This window comes from Rhinatrema bivittatum, chromosome 2 (genome assembly GCF_901001135.1).
Source record: "Rhinatrema bivittatum chromosome 2, aRhiBiv1.1, whole genome shotgun sequence".
Lineage (NCBI taxonomy): Eukaryota > Metazoa > Chordata > Amphibia > Gymnophiona > Rhinatrematidae > Rhinatrema > Rhinatrema bivittatum.
The window spans coordinates 556,221,565-556,248,654 of NC_042616.1; the positions used below are offsets into that span (position 1 = coordinate 556,221,565).

Genomic DNA, 27,090 nt, shown 5'->3' on the forward strand with positions numbered 1-27,090 from the left:
CCTCCACAGAGGATCTGATGATTGCTGGATTTTTAAAAGCCATGGCAGAGTCAGTGCCTTTCCAGCTCTTAACTGAGCAGGATTCTAGGCATAAAATGTTAGAGATCCTAAAATTTATTGATGCTTCTAAAGAAGTGGTGGCTGTGCCAGTACACAACATTTTTAAGGAGTTTGACTGACTTTGGGAACATCCCATCTCCATCCCACCAGTGAACCAGAAGACCAGTGCTGTCTTCCTCGTCTGGGCCACCATAGGTTTTGAATGCAGACTACTCCCACACCAGTCTGTAGTGGTGGAATCGACCTTGAAGACGGCAAAGAGGTTCTGGACTCATGCTTCGGTTCCCCTGGGTCATGAGCACAAGGCTCTGGATGCTCTTGGATGGCGGGTATTCCAAGGCTCAATGTTGGCAGCCAGGATTGCCTGCTGCCGAGTTTATATGGGCCAGTACTCCAGAAACCTCTGGAAACAGATCCAAGATTTGGTGGAACACCTTCTACAATAGTTTCAGGACGATTTCAAGAAGGTAGTTCAACAGGGCCTACAGTGTGACAAACATGGCATCTACTCCGCATATGATATGTTTGAAACCACAATGAGGGTTGCGGTAGCCGACATTGGGGCTCATCACAAGGCCTGACTTCACGCTTCTGACCTCCGTCCCGAAGTTCAGGATCGTCTGGCAGACCTCCCCTGTACAGGGGAGTGCCTCTTCGGGGACAAGATTAAGGAGGCAGTAGCACAGCTGAAGGATTATCATGAAACCCTTGAGCAGTTGTCAGCCAGCACCTCTGACACCCAGTCCTCGGGCAAGAAGCCATCCAGGCAATTCACAAGGCACCTTTTCTACCGACCATGAAAGTATTATCTGCCGGCGTCCCGAGCAAGATCCCAGCAGGCACCAGTTAGACCCAAGGGCATGGCAGCCACATGCCCCTCGACCAGCCCCTGCCCCACCTCAGAACTTCACCACGGTGTTTTGACTGGTGACAAGGGGGTTTGAGCTAACACACCCTTCCCTGGGATACCGAACACCCCTCCCCCTTGTGGGAGGCTGCCTGCAACTCTTCGCCGACCAGTGGATTTCAGTCACTTCAGACCAATGGTTCCTCTCCATTGTGCAGCAGGGGTACAGGTTGCATTTCCAATGGACTCCTCATTCTCCTCCATGTCCTAGGTGGAGATGTTCAGAGAACCAGCATCTACTTTGAGTAGAGCTCTCTACCTTTTTAATAGCTCAAGCAATTGAACCAGTACTGCCAAGCCAGCAGGGTGATGGGTTCTACGCCAGGTATTTCCTGATTTCCCCAAAAAACCAGAGGACTTTGCCTCATTCTAATTCTGAGGGCATTAAACTGTTTTCTTGTCAGCGAAACATTCAAGATGGTCTCGTTTGGGACTCTGATCCCTCTCCTCAGAACTGGGGACTGGTTGTGCTCCCTCGATCTCAGACACACATGCCCATATTCCCATTTCTCTCGCAGATCGGAGGTATCTTTGATTCATGGTAGAAGGGGGGCTTTGTCAGTATCAGATGCTGCCTTTTGGCCTGGTGTCAGCGCCCCCACATCACAAAATACCTGGCGGTCTTGGGGGCTTACCTCAGAAGGCAAGGGGATACACGTCTTTCCCTACCTCAACGATTGGCTCATCAAGAGCGACTCTAGGCAGAGGGCGCTATATTCCCTACAGTCCATGATACGTGTTCTGGAGGACCTGGGATTTATAATCAATTGCCAGAAATCCAATCTCCAGCCATCCCTAGTTGGACTTCATCAGAGCGAGGTTCGATACGGCCAGAGGAAGGCCACAGGACTGAGCGATAACCCTCGCTTCCCTGGCAAGGGTAATTTCCTCCTGTCCTCACATTTTGGCACACCAGTTTCTGCTCCTTTTGGGGCACATGGCAGCAACGGTTCACATCACACCATTCGCATGAAATATGCAGGGCGCAGTGGACATTGTGCTCACAGTGGTGCCAAGCCACCCAGGATCTTCGTGCTTGCATCTTAGTCACTACTCCGCTTCGACGATCTCTTGTATGGTGGGAGACCCTACCCAGCCTGGAGAAGGGGATGCCTTTCTGGGTACCTCAGCCCCAGTTCGTCCTCACCACAGATGCATCTCACACGGGTTGGGGAGCCCACATTGCATACCTCACTACCCAAGGCCATTGGTCCGTGCAGGAGCAGCATTTCCAGATTAACTTCCTGGAGCTGCAGGTGATCCGTTACGCCCTATGGGGACATAGTCCTACTTTAAACAGACAATCAAGTGGAGATGTGGTATTTGAACAAGCAAAGGGGGATAGGATAGTATCTCCTCTGCCAAGAGGTAGTGCAGATTTGATCCTAGGCCCTTGCTAGAGGCATCTTTCTCCGAGCTGTGTATCTTCCGGGGATGGACCACCTCCTGGCAGACTCGTTGAGTCGAGCCTTCTGACCACACGAATGGTCCTTGGATCAGGAGGTCGCAAATCGTATCCTCCGACTGTGGAGGACCCCGGACATAGATCTGTTCGCCTCCCCAGAGAACAGGAAAGTGGATCAGTTTTGCTCCCTAGTCCGAGTGGGCAGGGGATCAGTGTCTGATGCCTTTTCACGGCACTGGGGCACCAACCTCCTGTACGCATGTCCTCCTTTGCTACTGGTCTCAAGGACACTTCAAAAACTCCAGCAGAACCGAGGCACCATGATCCTGATTGCTCCTTTTTGGCCGTGCCAGATTTGGTTCTCACTTCTGCGGGAACTGGACTCCCACCCTCCAATCTAGCTGGGGACTGCCCCAGATCTGATCATGCAGGACCAGGGCAGGATGCACCTCCCCAACCTCCGATCCTTATCCCTTACGGCTTGGATGTCGACCAGGTGACTGTACAAACCCTTGGCCTTTCGGACGTCATGTCTCGGGTTCTGTTAGAGTCCAAGAAACCTTCCACGAGGATATCTTACAATCTCAAGTGGAAGAGGTTCTCGGTTTGGTGTGAAGGGCACGGTTTGAACCTGTTTTTATGTCCCACACCAAAACTTTTGGATTACCTATTCAGACTCTGAGGCTGGCTTGAAGACCACTGAGATGAATCCTCAGATTCATCTCAGTGCCATTGGGGCAGATTATCAGGGGGTGGATGGGGCTTCCATTTGCACCCATCCACTTGCAGGGCATTTCATGTGGGGCTTATTGCAGCTTCAGCCTCCAACGTGGCTGCTAGCAGTCTCCTGGGACCTCAGTGTGGTCTTGGCACATCTCATGAGGGCATCATTTGAGCCCCTGGGATCTTGCGATATGAAGTACCTATCCTGGATAGGTACCTTCTTGGTAGCAGTCACCTCAGCACACAGGGTCAAGTGAGCTTCAGGCTTTAGTGTTGTATCCACTTTATACAAAATTTTGTCATAAGGTGGTCTTACGTACATTCCCCGAAGTTCCTCCCAAAGGTGGACATGGAATTCAATCTTAATCAATCCATTGTCTTGCCTACCTTTTTTCCAAGTCCACATGCTCACCAAGGTGAGTGCGCCCTGCACACTCTGGATTGTTAAAGAGCTCTGGCTTTTTACCTGGATGAGCAGCACCTCACCACATGTCCACTCAACTCTGACTCCTTTGACAGGAGCAGTTTGGGGGTTGCAGTGTCCAAACAGACCTTACCTTATTGGCTAGCAGACTGTATTTCTGCTACACACAAAAGGGACTGCAACTTGAGGGCCACGTCAAGGCTCATTCGTTCCAAGCCATGTCAGTTTTGGTGGCTCACTTGCGTGTGGTACCTGTGCAAGACATATGCAAGATGGTGACTTTCAGTTCACTCCACATTTTCGCACCTCATTATTGTCTGGACAAAGATGGACGACATGAGTCATTTCAGTAAGTCGGCCCTCCATAATCTATTTCAGCCTTAAAAAGCTAACTGTTCCTACCTTGGGCCCTTTCTTTGGGTGCAGGCTTGCTCCCCAGGTTTTAGCAGCTGCATTTGTTGTGCATGTTTGCACCTGTTAAAGGCTGCATAAGTTGGGAGCAGTCTGTAGCTACATATTGTTGTTTTTCCTCATTTGAAATCCTGATGATATTTACTTTTTATGTATTACAATGTTTATAGTTATGTACCATATCTTAATATTATGCTACCAATTGTTCCATGTAACTGTTATTCTGTATTATTTAACTATACTGTTCCATGTAAACAGATGCGATCTGCAAGCGGTTATCGGTATATAAAAGCCTTTAAATAAATAAATAATAAATACATATTCACCCATGTGTGAGGACTACCATCCTGCTGGTCATTGGAGAAAGCAGAGTTGCTTACCTGTAACAGGTGTTCTTCAAGGATGGCAGGATGTTAGTCCTCATGAAACCCGCCCACCACCCTGCGGAGTTGGGTTTCTTTCAGTTTGATATTTTATTTTCACGAACTCTGGTGTAAAACTGAAGTGGAACCCTGTGTGGATAGTGGCGCCCATCCTCCATCGATGCTTGGGGTCCGCAACGGTCTCCACTGGTCTTGGTGCCAGTCGCCGATCCCCTTCGCTGGTCCAAGGAAGATCTAGCCACCCCTACTTCCAGCCAGTTGGAGTTGGCATCTGCATCGTTCGAGGAGGAACTGGAGCATTAAGTCCAACTGGTGGTGGACGGGTGCTCCTGGGCTTCGGCCCCTTGGCACCTGAGGACCTGACCTTCACAGGTTTTGTGAGGGTGATGGCAGAGGCCATCCCATTCCATCTTTTAACTGAAGAGGATGTCAGGCACAACATGCTTGATCTTTCAGTTCTTGGAGCCTCCTAAGGAGATTGTGGCAGTCCCAGTACATGAAATCTTTAAGGAGTTGCCGCTGAGGATTTGAGAGCCCTCACAGTGCCTCCTGTTAAGAAGGTGGATGGGGTTTACCTCATCCACAAGCCTGCCAGATTTGTTAAGCGTCAGCTGCCTCACCAGTTGGTAGTGGTCAAATCCGCCTTTAAGAGGGCCAAGCGCTCTTGGACCCATTCCTCTGCACCCCTGGGGAAGGAAAACAAAGGGATGAATGCTCTTGGGAAGATGTTGTTCCAAGGCGCCATGCTTATTGTTCGAATTGCCGCCTTCCAGCTCTATATGAGGCAATACCTGCGGGACATCTGCAGGTGCAGAAGGTGGCTGAGTAGTTGCCTCAACAGCAGCAGACACCCACATGTCGCTTGTGCACAAGGGTCTGAAGGCGGGAAACACGAGATCCAAGTGATCTACAATGTTTTCGAGAAGCAGTGAGGGTCTCTGCAACAGGAATCGGCGCCCACAGAATGGCATGGCTGTGGTCCTTGGATCTCTGACCAGGGGTACTGGAAAGACTCGCTGACATGCCATGTATGGGAGAGAATCTCTTCAGAGATAGGGTGAGGGATGCTGTAGTCCAACTTTGAGACATCATTAAACCCTCCAGCAACTCTAGGCTGTACTCCAAACCCGTGCTCCTCTTCTAGGATGCTGTCAAGGGTGGGGTCCAGGAAGTCCTTCTTTCGCCAAAGGAAGAACTATCCTCCGGACCTCGATCCCATCCACACCATTAGAGATCCTGCGGCCATCTCAGGCAGCAAAGAGTTCCAAAGCCCCAGTCAGGTCCTGAGTCAACTTTGGGGACGAGGTTTTGACTGGGTTGTAGGGAGCATAAGCCATTTGCCCTTACCCAGAACAAGGGACCCTCTGGGGGCAGGCTATGGTTCTTTGCGAACCAGTGGCCCAGTGTAACGCCAGGGGTAGCAATTTAATCTATTGGCTGTCCCGCCAAATTGCCCTCCGTGCCCATTTTGGGGGCTGGTAGCACATCAGGAGGAACACTCCTCCCTCTTAACAGCCACCTTGATCCCTCTTTTGCAAGAAGAGGACTGTCTATGCTCCCACAACCTAAATGACGCATTCACCCATATCGAAATGTTACCCGGTCACAGGAAATATCTCCGATTTGTGGTGGGGGACAGCACTTCCAGTGTTGCTGTTTGGGTTTGCGTACGCCTCATGAGTATTCAAGAAATGCCTAGCCTTGGCGTTAGAGCACCTCTGCAGATTTGGGAGTGCCTGTTTTCTTGTATCTAGACGCTTGGCTGGTCAAGAGCATGTCTCAGGCAGTGGCCACTAAATCCATGCGCTAGACCATTCGGGCATTGGAGTCACTAGGGTTCGTTCTCAACATCCCAAAGTCTCATATCAGCTCATCACCTCAGTTGGACTTCATAGGAGCCCTGCTAGACACGGCTCAGGCCAAGGCCTTTCTGCCACACCAGCAGGTGGTAGAACATCCGCACATAGCACTTAACACACTATGTGCATTTTATTATTTTATCTCACTGTTAACAGAGTAAATATACAATCTATAATAATATACCTGTAATTTAAAATAGTACCTGTATATAAAAGGACATGAATCATCACACTCACCAAATATTATTGATCATAAAATGTTACCAAATCTTCATGGCACCTAGTACAATATATGTGCCTCCATGTTAACAGTTGGGATGGTATTTAACTTAATGATGTATAGAAAAGATTTTAAATAAATAAATTAAATAAACTATTGTGGAAGAAGTTCAACAGAACCAACGGGTATCAGCCTGGCACATGTTGAGGCTGTTGGGTTACCTGGCCATGACCGTCCATGTCACTCCCTTGGCACGCTCACATTTTGTTAACCAAGAATACATCAACCCTGTGGTGGGTTGCTCACATGGATGGGCTTGGCACCAGGGTCTGTGGTCCGCTCAGGAATGTTCTTGTCAAATCAACTTCCTGGAGCTCCGGATGATCAGGTACCCACTATGGGCTTTCAGAGATCAGCTATCCAATAAAGTTGTCCTGATCCAGACAGACAACCAAGTAGCCATGTGATATGTCAACAAGCAGGGAGGCATGGGATCATACCTCCTGTGCCAGGAAGCAGTCCAGATCTGATCGTGGGCCCTATCTTACAGGATAGTGCTCAGGGCCATGTACCTGGCTGGGATGGAGAATGTGGTGGCAGACAAGCTGAGTCAAGCCTTCAGACCATACGAGTGGTCCCTGGAGCAGGGGGTAGCGAATTGGATATTCCGCCTCTGGGGGAGCCCGGACAAAGATCTGCTTGCCTCCCCCTGCAATAGGAAGGTGCCCCTGTTCTGCATCCTGTCCAGGTCAGATGGCAAACCAGCCTCAGATGCCCTAGCCTGTCATTGGGGCAAGGGTTTTCTGTATGCATATCCTCAGATTCCTTTAGTGGCGAAGACTCTCTTGAAGCTTCACAAGAACAGGGGGACTATGATCCTCATAGCACCTCAATGGCCAAGACAGGTCTGGTTTCCACTCCTGCGGGACTTGTCCATCCAGAATCCGATCAGTTTTGTGACTTCCCCGGATCTCATCATGCAAGATCAAGGCAGGCTGCAGCATCCCAACCTCCAGGCCCTGTCACTCACAGCCTGGGTGTTGAAAGCTTAATCCTCCAGCCGTTTGATCTTTCTGAGGATGTCTCTCGGGTCCTGTTGGCTTCTAGAAAGCCTTCCACTAGAAAGTCCTATAGAATGACGTGGAGGAGGTTTTTCATGTGGTGTGAGCAGAAGGCCTTAGATCCATTCTCCTGCCCCTCACAAAAACGTCCTGATTACCTTCTACACCTTTTAGAGACTGGCTTAAAAACCAACTCCGTCAGAGTTCATCTTAGTGCGGTTGGCGCATACCACCACAGTGTAGATGGTACGCCCGTCTTTGTATAGCCTATAGTTGTATGTTTTATGTGGGGCCTGCTTCAATTGAAGCCTCCCCTAAGGCCTCCCGCTGTGTCTTGGAACCTCAACGTGGTGTTAGCTCAGCTGATGAAAGCTTTTTGAGCCACTGTGTACCTGTGACCTGAAGTATAGGACCTGGAAGGTCATATTTTTGGTGGTGGTCACTTCAGTGTGCAGTCAGCGAGCTGCAGGCCTTAGTGACTTATCCACCTTCCATTAAATGTTATCATGACAGGGTGGTCTTGCATACGCACTCTGAGTTCCTGCCTAAGGTGGTGATGGATGTCCATCTTAATCAGTCAATCGTCCTGCCAGTTGGTGATTTCTGTATACATTAGCTTGAGTTCTTAAGATCAAATCTTCTTTAATTACCAGGGCATTCGCTTTCAAAGGGGTTATGTTAGAAGTATTATCTGAGGGTCGTAACATCCATTTTATTTACTGGCTCCTCTGGAGTGTATTCCCTGCTGTATTTCGCCAAAGCAGTAGCAAAGCTCTTTCTAGCTGACATTTAGATCTGAAGAAAGAGGCTTGAGATGATTTGTGTGTTCAGTGTCTTATTTTCACAGAGTCTGGAGGACTAAGATAGCAAACCTTGCCTTTCTGTTACAGGAAGGCAGTTCTGCACTATAGTTGACCATATCACCTTTTTTGATCCATTTCCAATAGACAGCACAGGCATGGTGGAAGCATAAAAGAGCACACAGGAATAAGAAAAAAAAAAAGAGGATAATAGGTTTTCTTTCTTTCACTCCTCACAAAGGTGGTATATTGATAGCTCCTATTTTTTTGTTCTTTTTCTTCCTTTTATTATCTTTTAACAGAGAGGAGGTTTGCCATATAGTGAGATGTCAGAAGAAAACCTGTAAAACAAGATAGGTCTGCTGTCATCTTGCAGCAATGTGACCTTACCTGAGAAACACCATTGTTAGATTGGCCAGAACAAGCAGTGCCGTTCTAGCAAACAGCACGTGAATGCATAAACACAGCTTATTTCTTCCAAAATCAAACTGTTCGAGTTATAGTTTACATTTACCAGGATGGTTCAAAATCTTGATTCAGCGAGGAGGGCCCCAGCCTCTGTAGTCAGTATCTTCTCACACCACTCAAATAAGGCCTCTTAAAATGCGTTACAGAGCACACACATTACCTGGATCTGAATCTATCACGTGGTAGACCTCACTGAATCCTCCACTTCCCGCTACCTTTAGATCGACACTAAAACTCAGAGGGAAGGCTCACTGCTGCTTGGAAGGGGGAAATGGATTGTTAATTCCGAAGTAAGCTTTAAAATGCAAATACTTCTCAACAGATGTAGCAATTCCAGTATAGATTAGCTGTGATATCATAGGCACCTTTGTTCTGAGGATTTCACAAAGGACAAAATAACTTCAGCCCACCAGGCTTATTGAGTATATCTGGGATACATTAAGAAAGTTATAGTTAGTCAGTTAATATATAGAAAATTATTAAAAAAAAAAAAAAAAAGAAATAGAGCAGGGGGAAGGCAGAGCAGCAGGACTAAGTAGCCCTCTTTATGGTTGGCTTGCTAGCCAATCTGAATTTCAGTGTTCTATGTCTGCAGGGAAAAATGCATCATAAATCGGGTTGTTAGAAACACTTTTATTTTGCTGGCTTGTCAGTGAAGTTAACATGCTCCGTGAACTGAAGCTAGCATTACATACACACAAGTAAAAGATAACATTTAAACCTAATGACATTTTGTCCCAGATTCCAGATACAGTATGCATCAGAACAACGTACATACATTCTCTGGTGCTTCAAGCTACTGTGAAGCCTGTGAGATCCATATGCTGTCATGGAGATTGCCTTTATGGTGACTAGAAGGCTAACCAAGAGAATGGAATCCAGAAGAAATCATGACTTCTGGAGGGAAAATCTTTTAACTTAATAAATTGCTTGTTTAGATCTTACACAAAAGTATTTACTACTGTACATCCTCCAAAACTATTTCATGTTAGTAGATTTTGGATCAAATCAGATTGAAAACTCCTTCAATAGCTCCTTCTAGGATATTAGCAATTTTGACATTTCTTATGCATATTTTGATCCTTTGGTAGTAGATGCATAGTTGATGATGATCATAATAAAATCTTATTCTTCATTGTCCAAGACTGACCAAAGAGATACTTTTCTATCTCCTGAAAAATCTGTTTCATAATTGTTTGCATGTAGATTTGTTGGTCATATTTGTTCATGTTTGTGATTGAAAACATGAAGGATATTATTTTTCTATCATGGATTGCAGTTTCTTCTTGCTTGATTCCAGTAGGAAGTCTAAAGTGAAGTGTCTTGAGTGCTTCTATTAGTCCTTGATATTCACTCCTGAGTTCTACATCCATTAATTGCATTGAAGGATTGTATGTTATGGTTGTAACCAAAATTGGTATAACATACATATAAGGTGACCTGAAAGTAAATGTCGAAAGGTTTCAGGATATTTAATATAAATCGAAACTGAATTTTTAATATTTTGAACCATAGCTAAGTTGGCCATAAATGCAACATCTTCATTTTTCTTAATGCTTCATTATCATAAAAAAAAAATTTCACTATGGATTTGAGCATTCACAATCCCCACCTCTATTGTAGGTGTCTAGATATGGCAAAATTGATGATTGATACGATAATCTGATGTACTCTCTTGAAGCACAGATTAATCAATAATAAGATAGGGAAATACCTACAGTACCGGAATATAATCTGCTTTAACGTGTCTGAAAAGCGAAATATAAAATTCAAATAAAAATCTGCTACAAGAGCAATTCATTTATTTGCTTTAGATTTCAGCACAGGGTTTATGTATTCATTAAATATGTTTAATGGATCGTTTGAACAAAGCTTTGTGCAATATAATTAGAATGTTATAATGACCCTATTTCAAGGAACTTACAAAAGGACTACCACTTAAAAAAAAAAAAATTACTGTAAATTAACACTAATCATTTATCATCAAAGGGCATTACTTTTGAAACCATATGTTTAATTTTTTTTTTTATGATCTTGTTTATATGCATCTTTGCAAAGATGTAGCTCCCCATTGATATTAACATTCTTTTTGCAACAGGCTATTTGATCTTTTATTTAATTTGCTTAATGTCAAAATTTTCTGAAATTATGGAATGTTAGATGAGTTATATCAAAAATATATTTTTCCTCAACATTTGTTGACTAGCACAATATACGCTTTATAACTTTTCTTTAGTTTTTGTAGATCTGTTATCAAATCACTTTAATGTATAAGTCCTTGAAACATCAGTCACAAATGTCTCCCAAAAATACATAGAAACAGAAATGACGGCAGAAAAGGACTAAATGATCCATCCACTCTGCCCAGCAAGCTTATGGTAGCATCAGCATCCAGGTCTCCCATATAACGGTTGTATCAGGAGGTGGCACCTGCCGTGCGGTACAAGTTACCCCCATACTTAGTTACCCAAACCGTTAGTCAGGACCCTGTTGATTGCTGTCTGAGTCCAATTTCCTGTTATCTCTTATCTCGTGGCGTTGAAGCAGAGAGCTATGTTGGAGTTATATCACAAGAATAAGCTGATTGATTAAGGGTAGTAACAGTCACATCAGCAAGTTACCCCATGCTTATTTGTTTTCCCAGACCATAAAATTCAGTGTCCTTGTTGGTTGCTGTCTGAAACTAATTCTCCTTTTCCTCTTTTTCCCCCGCTGTTAAAGCAGAGAGCAATAATGAATGAGTTGCATCAACAGTATGAAGGCTTATTGGTTAAGTGTATATGTTAGGGGTATTTATGGAATATCCATGATATTCTTGCTGCCCCTGTTCCTCCCACCACCATTTTCCATCCTGAATTTCAAAGTGGACATTTAAAATAAAATGCTCAATTGTTGACCACTAAACCATACTTTACGCCAACATTTTATCTTCAGAATCATTTTTGCTATATGCAAATTTCCATTTTGAATTCTTGTGGCCGCAGTATTGGGGAAAGCTGATAACTACCGTATGATGTGTAAAGTCAGATAGAATGACATTGATTTGTAGATTATCTTATGACTTATTACTATTTCAGTTAGTTTATTTGTATTTAATAATTCTGTGTAATCTAATTATCTTTGACATGATCAACTTCTTAAACTAAACCCTGAAGAACACAAGAAAGCTTTTATAATGCAGTAATTATTCATACACTGTAATTATTTTTACATGTCATTAATTACTTACCAAATTAATAGTGAAACCAGAAACATCATAGATGAAAGCGGTAAAATAAGTTGTATCTTGTTTTTCCAAATCTTCTATCTGTGGAAGGGATTTATCTGCAGTCTTAGTTGCTAAATCGAAATAATCTGTACCATACATCATCAACAGGTTTTATTTCTTATGGGTGGGACTAAATTGGATTTCCCCTAAGGATGACTGGTAATGATAGAAAACGAAACAGTGTGATCATTGGGTTAACAAACAGTGACAACAGATCAACTCATTTTTTCTACCTGCAAGTCTAGCAGAGAAAACACAAGATTAATAAACAAAATGTTAGTCCTTAAACTGTTAATAGCTTGCAGGCAGGGCACATACCTAGTGGATTCTAGCTGGATTCCAGCAGAAGTTACAGAAATCATGTTAAGTGCATAATATTGCACTTCCTCAGCCTGTCTCCACATTTCATGCTTTTAAAGCCTTAAAAAACTCCATTGGCAATTAAAATAGATAAAATCTTTAAACACATGCTTTGTTTATTTTTTCAAGACAAATAGCTGTTTAAAGCTTTTGTAAAGAACCTCTAACTCACTTCCAATTTTATAAACCTGTCAGTTTCCTGTCAGCTCCTGAATAGACTATGCCTCAACAATTAAGAAATTCTGTAGATTTTTTCATAAATTTGCATATACTTTTTCTCACAGGACAAGCAGGATGGTTGTCCTCACAAATGGGTGACATCGAGGATGGAGCCCACCACGGAAAACTTCTGTCAAAGTTTAAACAGAACTTTGACTGGCCCCTACTGGGCATGCCCAGCAAGGCACTGACCCTGCAGCCAGCAGGGGTCTCCCTTCAGTCTTCTTTTTTCCGCGCAGCAGTTGCCACGCGGTGAAAGGAGCTCTCTTACCACGTTCCTGACAGGAATTCGGTATTTTTCTTTCCGAAGAAAATTTGCCCCTCAGGGGTCTCCCTTCGACAAATTTTTGTCACCTCCGCGGAAACCGGTAAGTTTTTTGCCTTTTTTCTTCGACTACCGTCGAATTTGGCCCTTGAGGCCTGTTGGCAATTACCGAGCCCGCGACTAAATTTGGCCTTAAGCCATGGCGACGGGGTTCCGTCGATGCCCGGATTGTACCCGGACTATGTCAATCACAGACCCCCATAGGGTTTGTGTTTTGTGTTTGGGTAGTGAGCATGATGTCCTGACTTGCACCAAATGTGCCCTAATGACACCTAAGGGTCGCAAGGCCAGGATGGAGAAGATGGGGCTCCTCTTCCATGCACCCACCCCAACGCCATCGATAGCATCGACGTCATCGGAACCGGCACCGTCGAAGTTGCACCACCATCGTCAACCCTCCGGTGACCGTCCACCATCGATGACTTCTCGGCCGTCGACTCCTGTCCCCTCCCCGGATGGGCGAGGAGACCGGAAGGACAAGCATCGCCATCGGCACAAGTCTCGGCCTGTCGAGGATCCACAGTCATCGACCTCTGAACAAGCCGAGCCACCGACTAAGAGGCCTCGATCAGACTTGGCACCGTCCACGTCTCGTTCGCAGGCATCGAGGAAACCCTCACCCTCTAGGGGTGTGGGAGCCGTGATCCCACCGGTTACGGTGGTCCCTCCGGCTCTGCCTCAGCCTCCCTCTCCCGTCGAGCCGGGTATTGTTACCCCTGGTCTCCGGGCAGAACTGGACCGGCTGATCCAGGAGGCCATCAAGAAAGCGATGCAAAGATTCCAACCTCCATTGGCACCGTCTCCGGCACCGATTCCGGCACCGCCACCGGCATCGACCCCGGCACCGACTCCGCCACCGAGGAAGGAACCGACCACCGAACCTTTGGTGGAAGCGCTGGCACCGCTACTACAATGTATGGAGGCACTTGTACATGCCCTTCCATCGATGATTCCAGTAGTACCGACAGCGCCATCGTCTCCGACTGGATTTTCATCGGCGGGAGAAACACTGTTCCTGATTCCCCCTTCCGGGGTGGTCCCATCGGTGCCTTCTCGAATATCTCCACCGATTTATCCTTTGGCTCCATCGGTTCCAAGACCGGCACCGACTCCATCGGCAGCACCGAAACCCTCGATGCCGTTCCCAGTACCGATTGTACCGCCGGTTCCTCCAAGGTTTCCTTCGATGCCTTTGGATCCTCAACCAGGTCCATCGGGGCTTCAACCCCCAAGTGATCCCTATGATACCTGGGGTGATGATACATCTTCTGACACAGATTTACCATCACCGCCTTCTCCTACAGAGAGTAGAAAAAGATCTCCTCCAGAGGATCTCTCCTTTATTAATTTTGTAAAGGAGATGTCCGAAATTGTACCTTTTCAGCTGCAATCCTAGACCGATGACAGACACCAGATGATGGAACTGCTTCAATTTTTGGATGCTCCAAAAATCATCGCTTCCATCCCCATTCACCAGGTGTTTCTCGATCTCTTAAAGAAAAACTGGGAATCTCCTTCATCTGTATCACCAGTTAACAAAAAGGCTGACTCCACATACCTCGTCCAGTCAGCACCAGGCTTTCAAAAGCCTCAACTGGATCATCGCTCTGTTGTGGTTGAGTCCGCACAAAGAAAGGCCAAGCGTCTAAAGCCACACTCCTCCGCTCCACCGGTCAAGGACAATAAATTCCTGGACAGTGTGGGACGGAAAGTGTACCATGGAGCTATGCTGATTTCTCGCATAGCCTCATATCAACTCTACATGACGCAATATAACAGAGCCATCCTAAAACAGATGCAAGATTTTGCTGACACATTACCTGACCAATACCAGCCACAGCTTCAGGCCCTTCTTAACAAAGGGTTTGAAGCGGGGAAGCACGAGATCAGAATGGCTTATGACATCTTCGATGCCTCCACAAAGGTTTCAGCTACTGCCATCTCGGCCAGACGTTGGGCTTGGTTAAAGTCATCCAACCTTCGCCCAGAGGTCCAGGATCGTTTAGCGGATTTACCCTGCTTAGGGGACAATTTGTTTGGAGAACAAATTCAGCAAATAGTAGCTGAATTGAAAGATCACCACGAGACGTTGAAACAACTTTCTTCTGTTCCGTCTGAGGTTTCCTCCAAACAACCACTTAAGAAGGACTCTAAGAAGTCGTTCTTTCGGCCACGCCGTTACTACCCTCCATCGGCCAGGCCTCGTCCAGCTCGATCCTCTACTAGGCCTCAGCCGCGTCAGCCTAGGAAACAAAGGCCTACTGTAGCCCCTCCTCCTGGGCCTGCGGCTGGCTTTTGACTCCCTGGTAGGGAACACATGCCAAACCCCTCTTCCAGACATTCCTGTAGGAGGTCGACTGTACCATTTTCTACAACCTTGGTTGCAGATCACCTCAGATCAGTGAGTGCTAACAATTATCGCACAGGGTTACCACCTCAACTTCATAACTCTTCCGGCAGACTCCCCGCCTCTTCAAGCGTGGAGTCTATCCACCCATTTGGCTCAATTACAACAGGAAGTATCTCTTCTTCTGCAATCAAATGCTATAGAACCCGTTCCTCCCTCTCAACGAGGCAAGGGATTCTATTCCAGATACTTCCTAATACCAAAGAAATCAGGGGGACTACGTCCCATTTTGGACCTTCGAGCCCTCAACAAATACCTTCAAAAAGAGAAGTTCAAAATGGTAACCCTAGGCGCGCTGCTCCCTCTGCTACAAAGAGGGGATTGGCTGTGCTCTCTCGACCTCAAGGACGCTTATACCCACATTGCGATCACACATTCCCATCGCAAATATCTGCGGTTTCTAGTAGGCCACGACCATTATCAATACCGTGTCCTACCTTTCGGTCTGGCTTCTGCCCCACGAGTCTTTACAAAATGTCTCGTAGTGGTAGCAGCATTCCTAAGGAAGGAAGGTGTCCACGTCTACCCCTACCTGGACGATTGGCTTATCAGGGCCTCCACCCAACAGATAGCTCAATCCTCCCTAAAATTGACAATTCAAACACTCCTTTCCTTAGGGTTTCTTGTCAATTACGAGAAATCTTGCTTAGTCCCGTCTCAAACCTTATCCTTCATTGGGGCAGACTTGGACACCTTACAGGCAAAGGCTTACCTTCCTCTTCAGAGGGTCCACACCCTAATATCCCTTGCTCGCCAGCTCCAGTCTCAGAACACTGCCACGGCTCGCCAGTTCCTCATTCTCCTAGGACACATGGCATCCTCGGTTCAAGTCACTCCCATGACCCGTCTAGCCATGAGAGTAACACAATGGACTCTACGACACCAATGGACTCAAGCTTTTCAGCCTCTGTCCTCCATAGTCACAGTCACACAAGCGCTGCGCCTATCCTTAACCTGGTGGACGACTCAGGTCAACCTCCTTCAGGGCTTACCTTTTCTTCCACCGGATCCGCAAGTAATCCTAACCACCGACGCTTCTCACATCGGTTGGGGAGCCCATGTGGACGACTTTCAAACCCAAGGGTTATGGTCCAAACAGGAAGCCGAACACCAGATCAATTTCCTGGAACTTCGAGCAATCCGCTATGCGCTCCGAACTTTCAAAGATCATCTATTTCATCAGATAATCTTAATCCAGACGGACAACCAAGTGGCCATGTGGTACATAAACAAGCAGGGAGGCACAGGCTCCTTCCTTCTGTGTCAGGAAGCTGCGCAGATCTGGGCGGAAGCCCTCTCCCACTCCATGTACCTCAGGGCCACTTACCTGCTGGGAGTAGACAATGTATTGGCAGACCAGCTGAGCCGTGTCTTCCAACCACACGAGTGGTCACTCGATCCTCTGGTAGCGACCTCTCTGTTTCACAAGTGGGGTTCTCCCCGCATAGACCTCTTTGCGTCCCCTCAGAACCACAAAGTGGACGATTACTGCTCTCTCATTCGGAGCCAGCACTCTCGGCCGAGAGATGCATTCTCCCTCAAGTGGACAACAGGTCTGCTCTATGCATTCCCTCCACTCCCTCTTGTGTCAAAGACTCTCGTGAAGCTACGCCAGGACGGAGGAACCATGATCCTGATAGCACCTTACTGGCCACGCCAAGTATGGTTTCCAATACTCCAGGATCTCTCCATCCGCAGGCACATTCCTCTGGGAAAGGACCCGCATCTGCTCACTCAAAACGACGGATGCCTCCTCCATCCCAACCTCCAAGCCTTGTCCCTGACGGCATGGATGTTGAAAGGTTAGTCCTTCAACCATTTAACCTTTCAGATTCCGTTTCTCGGGTCCTGATAGCTTCACGAAAGCCTTCCACAAGAAAGTCTTACTCATACAAATGGAAAAGGTACACTTCATGGTGCACTTCTCAGTCCCTTGATCCCCTTTCCTGTCCAATCTCCAAATTCTTGGACTATTTATGGCATCTCTCTGAATCAGGTCTTAAAACCTCTTCTATCAGAATGCATGTCAGTGCGGTAGCCGCCTTCCATAAGGGTATTGGGGGTAATCCTATTTCAGTACAACCCCTAGTAACACGCTTTCTTAAGGGCTTACTCCATCTAAAGCCACCCTTGCGTCCTCCGGCCCCATCCTGGGACCTTAACCTGGTTCTTGGTCGTCTAATGAAACCTCCTTTCGAACCTCTGCACTCCTGTGACTTGAAATATCTCACTTGGAAAGTGTTATTCCTTTTGGCTGTTACTTCAGCTCGCAGGGTTAGTGAATTACAGGCCCTAGTTACCTATCCGCCTTACACTAAGCTCCTGCAGGACCGGGCGGTACTCCGCACTCACCCTAAATTTTTACCTAAGGTAGTTTCGGAGTTTCATATCAATCAATCTATCGTACTACCTATCTTTTTTCCCAGGCCCCACTCCAACTCTGGAGAGCAGACCCTGCATACCCTAGACTGTAAACGGGCTCTAGCTTTTTACCTAGACCGTACAGTTTCCCACAGGAAGAGCACTCAATTATTCGTCTCTTTCCATCCTAATAAGTTGGGACAACCTGTGGGTAAGCAGGCTCTTTCTTCCTGGTTGGCGGACTGCATTTCTTTTTGCTATGAGCAAGCTGGCATTCCTTTTCAAGACCGTGTTAAAGCACACTCTGTGAGGGCCATGGCGACGTCAGTGGCACACCTTCGATCGGTGCCGCTTCCTGACATCTGCAAAGCTGCAACCTGGAGTTCTCTCCATACTTTTGCAGCCCATTATTGTTTGGACAAGGCTGGAAGACAGGACTCCATCTTCGGCCAGTCTGTCTTGCGTAACCTTTTTCCAACCTGATGTACCAACACCCTTCCACCTACCCGGTAGGGTGCGGATGCCCTTTCCCAAATTTCTCCTCAGTTGTTGTGCCTGCTGCACGCCGTTGGGTACATTTGGTGCAAGTCGGGACATCCTCAGCTCGGTACTCACCCATTTGTGAGGACAACCATCCTGCTTGTCCTGTGAGAAAGCAAATGTTGCTTACCTGATGTAACAGGTGTTCTCACAGGACAGCAGGATGTTAGTCCTCACGAAACCCGCCCGCCTCCCCGCGGTGTTGGGTTCGTTTTATTTTTACTTTCTAGGCACTGCCTGTAGCTTTGAAAATCAGACTGAAGGGAGACCCCTGCTGGCTGCAGGGTCAGTGCCTTGCTGGGCATGCCCAGTAGGGGCCAGTCAAAGTTCTGTTTAAACTTTGACAGAAGTTTTCCGTGGTGGGCTCCATCCTCGATGTCACCCATTTGTGAGGACTAACATCCTGCTGTCCTGTGAGAGCACCTGTTACATCAGGTAAGCAACATTTGCTATATTAATTTATATAGTAAAATTTCATATGATTGTGTAAAGGTTTTTTTTATATAATTTCCTATGTGCCTGGGGATAGTTTATTGTATTCTTTCTTTACTTTTTTCTATTTATCTTTTCTCATTTTATTTCAGTTTTCATTTTTCTTCTCTCTTTCCTGTTATCCCACTGTCCCACTAGCCATTCTGTGTCCATTGTGATGAACATTTGTGGGCACATGCCCATTCTTTGGGTGTCCACAATAGAAATCTCACTTTATGGTGCGATGTAGATGTGTGATAAAGAGATCTTTCTATAATAAAGAAGCAATTAAATTTTTTTTTTATTTTTTGAATGACCATCATACTTTCAGCATAGGTACCAGCACATGCAAAACTGCTTTATGTACCCTTTTCAGATACAGGGACTATTGTGAAAGCTCCTTGTGTGCTAACAATTATAATTCAGTCATTCATGTTGTACTAATGAAGTATTATATAAAATATAAATACCAAATGATTTTCTTCTAAAAGAGAGGACAGAGTAAGACTCATAGCAAGATACTCATGTGGATTACAAAATCCGGCGCGCATGTGGCCCAACAATTTTTAAAAATGCGCACGTCTGTGTGCACATGTTACAAAATCAGTGTGTCCATGTGTGTGCGCCAGGGAACGCGCATGCTTCTTTAAAAATCTACCCCTAAGCTGCACAGCATTGTTCACACCGCTCCGGGGTACTTTTTGACTTTTCTTCAGTTTTCACCAGTCTCACACGTTACCTCTTTTCACTTCACTTTAGTGGACTTGCTTTGAGTCTTACTCTGTCCTCTCTTTTAGAAGAAAATCATTTGTTATTCCTAGTTATATTTTATGAGTTGCATGTTTTTATTTTTATAGTAATTACATGGTTCCTCATGAATCACTTAACCTCTCCAGTTCTTCTAATAGATTCAATATCGTTTTTAAGAAGTGTACTGAGACAATTCTTCTTATACTATAAGCAATATGTTTCTGCATTTTTATTTTCACAGAATATCGGGCTTTAGTGTTCTCCACTTGAACACTCATATTTCCCCTGAAGAAGGAAGGCAATTACACCTTCCGAAATATTGCAGTGTCAGGCTAAAAAGAAAGGACTCTCTGAAGTTATATCTTCCAGTACCTTTTCATCACTTGAGCACACATAATAGCACACATAATGTAGTGCATATTATGTTCATGCAATGTATTTCAGTAGTACAACATGAATGACTGATGATTATAATTGTTAGCACATAAGAGGCTTTCACAATAATCCCTGTATCTCAAAAGGGTACATAAAGCAATTTTGCATGTGCTGGTACCTGTGTTATAAAAGTATGATGGTCATTCAAAAAATTTTAAAAAAAATTAAATTGTTTCTTTATTATAGAAGATCTCTTTGTCATACATATACATCGCACCACAAAGTGAGATTTCTATTGTGGACACCCAATGAATGGGAATGTTTAATGTCTTATACTTTACAACAGTGGGTCTCCAACAATAATGAGTGATGTAATCAGTTTTGGAATGATGAAAAGCAGAATATAAATCTAAATAAAATAATTTCATCTCTGTTGATCATGGGTAATGTTGCATGCACTCTGGATGGATTTACTGTGACCTTCTACCCAAAATATCTTTTTAGCTTCACAAAAAGATGTCTCCCATTGATTTGGTAAAAGAGGAGAAAAACTGGAGTGGTCTTCCAGTATCTGAATGCTCACAGGAGTTATAGACAGTTTTGTTGGTTTTTTGGATTTTTTTTAGAAGTTTCAGCAAAATATGTTGCTCTTGGCTTTTTTCATTAGCATCAGCAGTTTGTACTATTCCACCTTGGCTCTCAGAAGTTAGCATTCTACGTCTTCAGCCGGTAGAATTGGACCTGGAACCTTATCCTTTATATTACATACAATATACAATTTCCTAGCGTATAGCCAGATGGACTCAGGACCAATGGCTATTGTGCTCTCCTGATAGCAGATGGGAGACTGAGTCAGATTTCAAAGCTGACGTCACCCTACATATACCTGTGCAGCAAGCTTAGCTCTTCAGTATTTCTCCGTCTCCATAGCAGATGTGGACACTATCCAAAAGAGAATAGTGTAACATTTACAACAAAGAAGAAAGAAAATTTACCTGTTAAGAAGAGAGCCTCACTTCTCCTGCGGTGAAACCTAACTGTCCCTCCCACAGTTGAGACTTTCCTGAGCTGATTTCGATATCCCTCAGAGGTGAGTGAGCCTTGGTCCAGCAGCCGATTCCCGGCGTTGACTTAGCCCCCAGGGTGGCTGAAAGGCAGCGGGAGCAGATTCGAGTGCGGCGGTGAAGGTATTCCCCTCTCCCCCGCAGCTGGAGACCACCTGGCATGTGACCGGTAAGCGCCGAGACCAGGTAAGGTAGAAATCTTTTAAGTCTCCGGTCTCCAAGGGTCGAATAGCCGTACTGATCTTCCTTCCGACTAGGTTTAAAATCGGGTTGAGCAGGCCTCGTTTGGCTAGGCCCCGATTTGGTGCAAGAGTCCACACAAGTGGAGACCCTCCGGGGGGGGGGGGGGGGGTCGCCATTTTGCCTTCGGGGTCTTCGGCACCATTTCCCCCCCTCGACCGGTATGCGCGGGGCAGGCTGGAGGGCCGAGGCACCTAACTTGAACGTGCCCGTAAAGGCACACACTTAACTGAGTGCACATCTGAGCTGTGCACACAGCGGCATGGACAGCTGCACGCATAACTGTGTCGCGCGCACAAAGTCCATAGTCCGTGCGCACAACTTCTGGGCATCTGGCGCACACATTTAAGCGTATCCGTTCGCAAACCTCCACGCAAGAACGAGTTTTAAGCTCTACACGTGCACAAACAATGGCACCCCCACCCAAGAAGGCCAAGGGACACTTCCTTTGCCCAGCCTGTCATTTAAGAGCCGCGCAGCCTGAATTGGAATTCCTCCTATGTCAGCAGTGCGAACAGGCCCAGGGAGAACCAAATCAAGACCCCCTACAGCCAGGAGAGGGGTCCGCAACCATTGATGATGGCACCCCAGACCTAAGTATTTCCAACTCTGCGCCCCCACAGGAAAGTACCTCCAGTGCTTCCACTACAACCCCTCCTGGGATCAACATGGACCCAGGAACCTTCTCCTGGGTGGAATTTTTTAAAGGGCTGCAAACCTTTGTCCAGGCACAACCAGCCCCTGCTGTGCACCCAACTCAACCACTGCCGGAAGCACAAGCTCTTCCTGGCACCTCCCGAGTTCCTCGAGACGTGCCTCTCCTAACCAAGAACCTCCCTGATGGGGATCCAGACACCTCAGAAGAGGAAACTCTGCCTGGAAGAAGGAGAAATTGCCCCAGGGATGGAGCCATACCAAACCATGCTCAGATTCTTCCACAAGGACGAATTACCCGTCCTCGTGTCCCAGACTCTGAAGACACTGGGTCTTCCAGGCACTGATCCTATAATGGAACCAAAGAACCACCCCATTTTGGTGTACCTCCATAAGGCCTCATGCTACTTTCCTATGTTGCTGCCCGTCAAGGAACTGATTGACCTGGAATGAAATGCTCCAGAGGCCAGCTTCGAAGGGGGGCGGGCCCTAGAAGCCCTATATCCGCTGGAACCCACGGCTAAGAAACTCCTTCGCTTCCCTAAAGTGGACGCTATGATCTATGCAATCTCAAAGCGCACTATGATCCCTGTGGAGGGAGGAGCGACACTGAAGGACACCCAGGACAAGGCTGGAAGCCATCCTTAAGCAGTCCTTTGATGTATCAACAATGGCTACAGATTGCTTCCTGCTGCACATTGGTGGCACGTTCCTGTTTGCTCCTCTCCAGAGATGCAACCACGCCTGGAGAAACGATGGAGCCTGCGTTTCCTTCCTCGCCGATGCTACCTCGGACCTCGTGCGCACCTCAGTCAGGGGTCTCGCTGTGGCAGTGGCGCCCAGGAAGACAACTATGGCTCCGGAATTGGTTGGCTGATGCGACATCCAAAGCGAACTTCACGAGAATGCCCTTTAAAGGATCTCTCCTGTTCGGGAGCGAACTGGAAAAGTTAGCCAGCAAATGGGGTGAATCTCCAGTACCCTGACTACCTGAAGACAGGAACAAATGAACATATCAGCTCCTCCCCCAGAAGAACTAAGGGTAGAGGATTGCAGCGTTTTAGACCTTACAAGAACACACAGTCCCAAGCACCTCGCACTTCAGGAAGGTCTCGTTCCTTTTGGAACAGGCACATTAAGAGGGGAGCAGGCTCAGGAGCAGGCTCTGGCCATACCCCACAATGAGAAGACGCAGACCCATCCACAGGAAGAAGACATAGAGGGCAGACTTGTCCTCTTCTACCAAAGATGGGTCGAGATAGCATTGGACAAGTTGGTCCTAACTATCATTCGAGAGGAGTACTCTCTGGAATTCCAAAGCTTTTACAGAGAGCGTGGTGGATGCCTGGAATGCTTTCCTGGAGTAGGTGGTCATGACAAGGACAGTGATAGACTTCAAAAAATCATGGGATAAACTCAGAGGACCCCTAGAGGTCCTTATTCAAAAGCATTTAGCTGGATAACTCAAAAGTTATCCGAACAACCAAGTGAAAATTTGGGCACTTATCCAGCTAGATTCTAGAATTTAACTATGCCACTGAATATCCTTTGTAACGTAGCCACATAAGTCATATTCAGCTAAGGCCTAGATTCATCAAAATGCTATATATATATATATATCAGAAATAGTGCGTGTGAGTTAAAAAAAAAATGGGCGTGGATAGGCTAATTTCATGTATCGCATTGCATAAGAAATTTTCACATTTCATCAGCACACACAGCGTTCTGCATCAGCTTGTCGCACGCCGTATGCAGCGCGCAACATTCCTTTTAATATATACTGGGTTCCTGTAGCTGCCTCTTTGAGGATGTGTCAGGCGTTGTAGAGAGTGGGGAGGAGGTGAGTTGTTGGATAGTTGGAGTAGGAGTTTACCTAGTGATTTCTGAATGCAGTGTTTTGTGTTCTGTTATATGTTTCCCTGTACCTTGGTCTTTTGTTTTCTTTGGAGTTAGTTTTTGTCAGTTTGTCCTGTTTGTCTGTGGTGGTGAGGTAGAGGAGGTGTGGTGAGTGGAGAGGATGGAGCATGAGAGGCAGGGGGAGAGAGAAGAGGCGAGGCATGAGGGGATGGGAGGGCAAGGGAAGGAGTGCTAGGGGAAGGAGTAGGGACAGGAATAGAGATAGGGAGGGGCTAGGTATAGGAGGGGGGAAGGGGCTAGGCAGGTGAGTCTGGTGAGAGGAAGATGACAGGCTAGGGATAGACAGAGAGGGTGGGGTGGGGGGGGAGGGGAGGGGAGAGAGGAGCTAGAGCAAGGAAAGAGAGGACACCTCTCCGGAAGTGGAAGTGGCATCTCCTCAGGCAGTAGGGTGCATTCATCTTAGGACCTTGCAGTTCAGCCCGGAGGACAGCGATATTATGGAATACAAAGCGGGCCAGTACTATATCTCCTACTTTGGGTGGGGCATACATTAAAGCTCCACCCATTTTGTCCAAACAGCGAAATCTACTTTTGAGAACTCCAAAGGTGTGTTCTGTGACACAGCAGGTAGAACATAAGGCCTCGTTGCAGCTCGTCTGCGCCGGCCTGTTGAAAATAGCAACGGGGTAAGAAGCCAGGTCCTGCAATTGTAGCTAGAATCTCCTGCACCAAATACAGATTTAGGGCATCAATCACAGCACAGTCACTTTGAGATCTGGCTGCCAGACCACAGCATGCTATAAGACGGTAGAAGCTAGCCTGTAGCTTAGCCTGAGCCTTAAAAGCCTATTTCCCTAATCTAAATGCAGGCCACATTTTTCTGAGACAATCTTTGTCCAGGATAGCAGTAGCCAATTCCAGGTCAGATCTTCCGGACTAATAAATGGTATTTGGGGATTTCACCAAATGCGTGGCAGCCCCTTGCAACCACACTAAGCCTACTCTTTCATAGCAGTCAGCCAACCCTGAGGCAATACATAGGAGCTGCCACTCTTGTTCTAGCAGAAAAACTGCTACCTCATGGTATAATTGGGCAAGCCCCTGCCTGCTCTGCAGTATGTTTTCCAGAGATGCCAGTTTGTGAACCCTGATACAGGGAATATACCTGGCCCTCAAACTGCCCAGGCCACTGCTTCTGATTTAGCTGTGTGATGGCCAAGACAAACTGTGCCTGACATCCTAGCTTACCCATCACTAACAGGTGACACATGATCTGGCAGTACCAGCAGTGTGGACACTTGAACTTGTGATTAACCAGTGAGATTTCAACTGCTCCAAATGGGAGAAGAGGACAGGCCATTTTTTAAAGTGAACACATAGAAAGTATATAGTGCCTGCGCACTCATCGAGCCTTATGGAAAGTGCATTGCTTTCTCTCAAAGATTAGCAGGCCTCTGGCAGCATGGGGAGAAAAAGGCAGCCCTGGGCGTACTGTACAAGCCACTTGACATTTCAGCGATGCTTTTACAATTCTCTCTCTTCCCCCCCCCCCCCCCCCCCCCCCCACCACCACCTCCATCACAAACACATAGCCAGAGATGGAATAGAGAGAGAAGCATCTCTCTTACCTACGAGCCAACTGTCACCATAGAAGCCGTCCTCAAAATTTTCATAGAGGCCCTATTGCCCAAGTATAAAGGATTCGTGTGTGGCTCCCGGATACCTGCCCACCGTGTCGAGGATGCGCATTTGAGCGTCACAGACCACTTGCACATTGATGGAGTGGAAGAGCTTTCTGTTGCGGAAGATCTCCTCCCTGTCAAGGGGTAGGATGATGGCCATGTAAATGCAGTCGATAGCTCCCAGAATATCAGGAAAGTTTGCGAAGGCATAAAAGACTCTCTTCAAGTCCATCAAGTCTCCCTGTCCCGAGGAAATGCTATGTAACGATTAATTTTGTCAGATACAGCTGTTATGACCTGGTCCAGACAGCAGGGAAAAGTGGTTTGGGACATTCCCCCCCATGACCCCTACTGTTATTTGGAAGGAGCCAGTTGCTGTGAAATGGAGGGTGGCCAATAGTTTGGTGAAGCCCGGCACAGCATGGGTCCTTTCTGTGACCAGATCCAGATCCCCGCGGATTTCTTCATATAATTTCAGGATAGCCCGAGAGTTGAGGCAATACCTACTAACCACATAATCCTCTGGCATGCCCAGCAATGAGGCTCTAGGAAGAAAGATGCACTCCCTGTATCTCCTCCACTCTGGCTACCTGCATGCCATGCACTGTTGCGGGCCCCGACCATGGCAGGGACCCGGCACGCCTCCGGTGCAGGGACTTCTCTAGGAGGAGTAAAAACTACCCTTGCCTGTGCTTGTGGTTGTTGTCTGTGGCAAACCTTCTGAAACATCCAGTATCCCCCAATAAGTAAACTTGCCATAAACATTATGGGTTTAGGAAGACAGATCAGGTACAAACAGCTGTTTTTATTGGGCCAGGAGGGCCTGATAGGTGTATCTGATAGAATATCTTTTATATCGCGCAAGATAATTGCTGCGATATGTGCTAACGGCTGTGGTCAAGCAATAAAAAGTTTTTCTCTCTGTATCGCAAACAAAAGATGTAGTTATTTATGTTGTTAAATCCTGTTACTGTGCGCTAATCTACCGCATTCTGCGGTAGAAGAACGCAATTTGCATTAACTCCTCCCACTTGCATAACAAATGTAAAGTTTGCATGCTAACTTGCGTTACTTTATTTATCGCATACATTAGAACCAGTTAATGTGTGTTCGGGCCTTAACACATTTTGATGAATGACCCGGTAAATTACTTAAACGGCCAACTTTCAATTTTGGGCCCATGATGACCAAAGGCAAGCAACAAAGATGTGAATAATTCTAGAATACTTATAATCTGGAATAAAGAAAAGTTGTAGAATAGAAAGAAGCTGTTCTACATTTTGTGTGTTTTTTCCTATCTGAGTTTAAGGGACATTTGCAACTAGCTTCATAATGTAGAAAATGAGGACACAGATACGGTTGTCTGAGGACACAGACACGGTTGTGTGTATGTATATATATATATATATATATATATATATATATATACACACACACAATATATGAACAAAGAATGATCTTGTATATTAAAAGATCAGGGCTATTGCCACACTTTGAAAAGTCTTAAAGTCTGTGCTCTTTGGTTGTGTGCTGTTCTTTACTTTCGTTTTCTAAATATATTAGATATACACACTCTGTTTTTCACATACTAATATAAACAGACATATAGATCTCAGCAGTTTTTCATTCTGGACGTCTTTGCTTCAGTTTATTATTATATTAGGTGTCTTCTCGCATTTTCTTGCAGAATATGAAGATGGAAGCCTATCATCTTGGATAAATAGAGAGAGATTTCAAGGATATCTTAATGTTGATGGTTTCACCTTGTATGAACTTGGAGATACAGGTAAAGTTTC

General features: G+C 46.1%; 1 protein-coding gene across 4 annotated transcripts in view; it reads left to right on the forward strand.

Annotated features, from left to right (window-relative positions):
- The window catches only part of TMX3 (thioredoxin related transmembrane protein 3), a 306,294-nt gene that overhangs the window by 170,072 nt on the left and 109,132 nt on the right, over positions 1–27,090 (forward strand). For all 4 annotated transcript variants that reach the window (XM_029590913.1, XM_029590914.1, XM_029590912.1 and 1 more), the window contains exon 10: positions 26,982–27,080. In XM_029590913.1, the coding sequence (XP_029446773.1) occupies positions 26,982–27,080 (99 nt within the window). The remainder of the gene's footprint in view (positions 1–26,981; positions 27,081–27,090) is intronic.